Source organism: Bicyclus anynana, chromosome 5, assembly GCF_947172395.1.
Source record: "Bicyclus anynana chromosome 5, ilBicAnyn1.1, whole genome shotgun sequence".
NCBI classification, from domain to species: Eukaryota; Metazoa; Arthropoda; class Insecta; order Lepidoptera; family Nymphalidae; genus Bicyclus; species Bicyclus anynana.
Window position 1 is genome coordinate 9,523,934 of NC_069087.1, and position 5,615 is coordinate 9,529,548.

At 32.4% G+C, this 5,615-nt stretch overlaps 1 protein-coding gene across 1 annotated transcript; it reads right to left on the reverse strand.

Moving 5' to 3' along the window:
- Positions 1-19: 19 nt before the first annotated feature.
- On the reverse strand, positions 20-5,427 carry LOC112052528 (hyccin). The gene is made up of 8 exons (XM_024091645.2): positions 5,195-5,427; positions 4,866-5,077; positions 4,385-4,550; positions 4,207-4,301; positions 3,492-3,709; positions 2,266-2,510; positions 1,513-1,629; positions 20-1,042 (listed from the first exon to the last, which is right to left on the reverse strand). Exons 2-8 carry the CDS (start codon positions 5,061-5,063, stop codon positions 588-590), a joined length of 1,494 nt encoding a protein of 497 aa, XP_023947413.2. The 5' UTR covers positions 5,064-5,077; positions 5,195-5,427; the 3' UTR covers positions 20-587.
- Between the last annotated feature and the right edge of the window lie 188 nt (positions 5,428-5,615).

Sequence of the window (5,615 nt, forward strand, 5' to 3'; positions counted from 1 at the left end):
ACCAAAGCGACCTAATGTAATTGTTTTTTTTTTTACCTGGCACTTCAACACATTTGTGGTGATCACGAAGGTTCTATACTTGTATGTGACAAGATTATATTTCAGATAATTTTTTAAAGAGACGTCACGACTCACATCTTTCGCTTCTTATACACAAGCCTAGTGTGCCAAATTGAAGTGCCACGTAAAAATACCTACTTTACGTCTAGCAGTTGATATTGAATTTTGGTAAACACTGGTACCAAAACAAATAGAATTAACGGAATGTTCGTTTTTATGTCCTTTCTTCTGTCACTTGTCTTTATTCTCGTACACCCGATCTTAATAAACAAAGGTAAAACAGGCTTTTAGAAAGCCTATTTAACTCCTCGCTTAACATACTGGTGACATCCACATGAAAATTCGGGTCAAATAGATCCCGTTTAGCGATAAAGATAGACACAGACAAGATTTTCAAAAATATGTTTTTCGTATCACTCTAATTAAATTTTTGGTAATTTTATTGAAAGTATAGACACTCGATTTCTACTCTCATACAGTATCATACATATACTCGTAGTACATATAGATAGATTGGCAATATCATTTTAAACCGAACTAACTTGCATCGCCGCGAATCTTGGCGTGGTGTCTATGTCCAAAGAGTCAGTAGTCACCTGTGACCTCGAGTCGGAGATCTCGGCGCTGTTGTGAGCGGAGTTTATAGAGATCTCGTCTTTGAAGCTGCCGTTGCCGTCAAACGTGTCTATTACATTAGTCTTCTGCTGAGCGTCGACCATGTCCCCTCCACCGCTGAGAGAGTTCCAAATGCCCTTTGTCGAATCTTTGACGGTGACTTTTTTGTCAGATGATGATCCAGTTTTGTCTTTGGAGTCTTTAGTTTTTTTACCGAGTACAGGAAATGCACTCATTTTCGGCTTCGAGTTACGCACGCCGGCACCTCTTTGTATGGGTGCATCGGATTCACCCTCTTCAGTGATCGAAGTGAGCATGTCTGCCGAATCCGTTGGTACGGCCTGACCAGCTTGGATAGGGATGTCATCTATAAAAAAAAAACATATTATATAAAGAAACTATACTTAATACAATTAGAGAATTTTTGATTAACTACTACCGAAATTAAATAAAATTTATTAGAATCCTGTTCTTCTTTATAGGCATTTGACGGATGCTAGGTGGAAAAATGTGTCCAATCAACACTTTTACTATAGTGCGATATTATTAGATTTTATTTACGTTTTCAAAAATTATACATGATCTAGCTTCAATGAATAGTTAAGAGTAAATTTATAACACAGACCTAAGGTTGACGTTTATAACATTCCCTGGTTGAATGATTGAAATAGTAATAAAAATAATTCTAGTATGCAAAACACTGTTGCTTTTTTAATTATTATAATTTAGAACATTTTAGAATCCCTGATTTATTTAAAAATTTTAGTGGTACATAGACCTGACCTGAAAAGGACCATATCCTTTGGTAAAACACTCATAATTGTATTATTTTCTTACCTGGTAACTTCTTAGTGCGGAATGATGCATTTGTAATCATTGATTTAGACATAGTCACTGTTGTGGTTGCTGGGGACAACGCCACACTTATACCCATCGGGCCATCGCATGGTTGACCTTAAAACAAATAAATTACATAAATAATACTATTTTTAACTGACGATTCTAACTGATACATTCGCCCAGTGGCTAAATCATTTGGCTATGGATCATGCGGTCCTAAGTTTGAGTCGTGGGTTGGGCTATAAAATATTGTGTTTTCTTCCTCACAACAATTTCAACATAACAATCTGTGCCACAGATAGCCTTCCGTCCAGCATGCCTCACAACCAAAACAACATATCTCGTGTAAAGAAATAGACAAAAGTAAACCAATTGCGGCGCAACCGGAAATATTGCTTCATTGCATTTTCTCTCTGCCTCTCGTACAACCCTTAAATTGTTGCACTGTTGGCTTCAAATTACTAAGCTAATCATTTTCAATGTCCATTGAAATGTATTTTTTTTACTTAATATCTAAGTCTTATATCTAAATTTTTAATAAGCAATTATATTTACATTTTTCAACAGTATTTTTACAGTTCAATTTTTTCAAATTCAATTTCGTTTATTTTAAATAGCCTTTAAATCTATCTGCTGTTCCCAAGGCAGAAGAGTTGGTAATATAACTTTTAATACACTGTAGTAAAGCAAGATATTTAGTTAAAGTGAGTTAATAAAAAGTTATAGTGTGTTTATGACCTTTTTACTAACCAGATGGATTATTCTTCATGGAATTAATAACAGCACTGGTGACCAGCATGACATCAGGAAGCAGCTCGTATTGTGCTCTCTGGTCTATATCTTTAATAGCTTGAAGAGCTAACGTGTAGAACTCGTTAAACATAGCAAAATATGCTCCCTCTATCATTTCTAGAAGAATATTTGAAGACACTGGTATCCGTTGGATTTGCTTTGAACTTGCAGCACCTTTTTTATGGAATCCTTGTGTAACTATTCTGTAATTTGAAATAACACAATAATGTAATGGCTGTTGTATATTACTATACTACAGGCTATGCAGGGCTGTAGTATAGTAATATACAATGGATATAATTGGATATAAAATAATGGATACATAACAAAATGGAGCAATCTAGAGATATTTTACATGTAACTGATTACCAAAAAAACACAAAATTTGTTAATAGTGACTATTAATAGCTTGACATACAGTAAATTTTCTCATATGGTAATATGTCGCGAGATTTGGCTTAACAATCACTTCTAATTACCCCCTAACGTCGCGTGAGATGTATCACAATTTATATTTTTTAGTTTTAGATTTAATAAAAAAAAAATAAGATTAGTATTTCATTTGAAGTAATATGTATACTACAACAAGCTCCCCATCTATCAACACGTAAGATTGGGTGAGATTAATCTGGAGGCTATCACCCCCTGAATAACTACTAAAACAACTATTACAAGTACTAAAACAAGATTACAAGTACAAGATTTGTGTGCAATCATTAACAAGTTAGTTTTTTTGGCATATATTTCCACTTTACTCAAACAATATCAATATAATACTGAAATTATATATAATGAAAAAATTAAATAAATGTAATACTGTATAGTAGTTTTGATATTAAAGATGTTTTCTATTATTAGTAAAAAACACCAGTATCTTCAGTAGGCCATAATTATAGGCTTAGCTAGGTCATCTGACTCATTCAATGATGTCATCTTTCTTTTCATTTGATTTCAAACAGTAGGTGTCAAAAAGGCTTTTTAATGATGATGCTACATTTATAAATTGTAAAAAATGGAAATTTCCTTATCCAATACAAGTTTATAATGCGTCTTCAGGGTAGGCAGTAGTATCACTGATAAGGAGGGAGGCCTGGCCCTGTAATAGGCCATTAAAATAGGCTGATATTTATGAATATGAGTACCTAGCTTAATTTTTAATTTTTTTTAATGCTGAACTAAATTACCTGGATGAAGCAATACAGAAATGCCTCAACGCAAGCTTTGGCAGTAGACTTAGTTGACGATTATAAACAAAGCAGAGAGCAGCCATGACTTTGAGACGGTTCTGAGCATTGATGGTCTCAACTTGAGTATGAGGGCCCCAGCTCACTAGTTTAGTGTTACATTCCTCCCATCTTCTCAAAGCACTTTCTGTGAGAAATTGTGATCCTAAAGACAGTGGCTATAATAAAACAAAACAATGCATCAGTTTTATTATTTGTTGTTTAAATTTCACACACCTTGAAGTACCCATAAGCAATTTGCTTAAAGCTGTTGCAGCTGATTGCACAATAGTAATGAATTAAAAAAAAAAAAATCACACACACAAACAATGCTTTGACAAATAATTGTTCTTGCTGTTTAAATACACAAAATTTATCAATCGTGTACATTGTGCATCTTAATATATAAATGTGAAATGTCATTCATTCATCACAAAATCTCAAAACCACTTGGTGTACAAAGCTGAATTTTGGCAGGGAGGTAGTTTATAGTTAGTAGGTATCCACTTAGAACAGATTTTGTGATATAGATTGATTAAAGAGGTCTAAGGACGGACGAAGTCGTGTCTGCTAGCTTTTTATAATTGTGAGAATATGGAGAAAAACAAACTGATAAGATTTTAAATGTTAAAATATTTTTTTTTTCATTTATGCTATATAATAAATGAAATATTACCTCATGATATATGGATGCTTGAGCTAAAGATGGTAATCTAAAGGAGACAACTTTTGGTTTTCCATTTTCATCAACAACTTCAAAATTGTATAGACCTGAAATATAATTTGAAGAGAATTGCAATACAAATATTTAAACCTTATCTATCAAACTATACATGATTATAGATTAGTCATACCAATGAGTAAGGTTTCAATGCATCTGCATGATTTGGTATTACTTTGTGCAACTGAACTTAAGTATCTATAGATTAATGTTGGTACAAATTGCAGTGTGAATCTTTGCAGCTCTACTTCTTTAGAGCGATAAAAACTAAACAATTGTATGCAAACATTTTCTAGCATCTGAAAAGAAAACAATTCTATAATAATATATAATAAATAATAGATAATCTAAATTATTTATTCAATAATAGGATCAGAACAAAATCCCTTTATGATTTGAAGAAATTAATATATTGTTAATATATAAACAGTTATAAATATTTTTAATATCATCAAATTCTGCATTTTAGCTGTCTTCCTTAGATGAAGATGACTTGAATTAGTTGAAATATATTTGGTTACATGAAAACAGCTATAAAGCTGCTGCAACAGCATCAGCAGCTGCTGTAGCTGCTGTGCTGCAAATCAATGTAATGAATCTTGTAAGCCTTTTACCTGTTGATCAAAATCATCATCTTGGTTTTTAGTATTGCCAAATCCTTCATTATCATCTTCTCTGTATAAAAGATTAAAAAGTGCAGTTGCTATCTCATGATTGTGTTCATGCTCAGCCGCAAAACTTTTTATTTCATTATCTCTTAGGCCAGCATATTCACTAAGCCATTCAGTTATTAAGTGTTTCCATTCTGCCATTGTATGGTTATTAGCTAAAATATATAAATTAATGTTATATTCATTTATGTAATGTTAAGGTAAAAAGCATTGAAACTAAATCTATGATGACATATTACAAAGGATCTTTGCTATTAATAAAAAGTAAATACCTTTTTTCAAACGAAATTGCTGTAATTTTGTGAACTGTGGACGCTTTTTTTTAAATATTGTTTTTCAGGATTTTAATTAATACATTATGATAGTTAGTAAGCTTTTAAATTTTAAGTTTATTTCCTGTATAACGAATTTACATTTAAATAGTGAAACTCGAACTTAAATTAAAAATTGAATAATTATTAAAATAGAATGAAATGTAAACATCAAAATGAGATTTTGAGATTTGAGAAATGACAAGTGACAGTGGACAGTGACAGTTGTAAGTGACGGACGGACAAAGACCTACAGAATACAGAAATCCACAGTCTGAGGGTATCTCTGTCTACGCGGACAACTCATAGGTTTTAAGATTGCGATAATCTGTATTTATGACGGAAAACGGAAAAGCTAAGCATCTGCCACGTAGAAATTAGT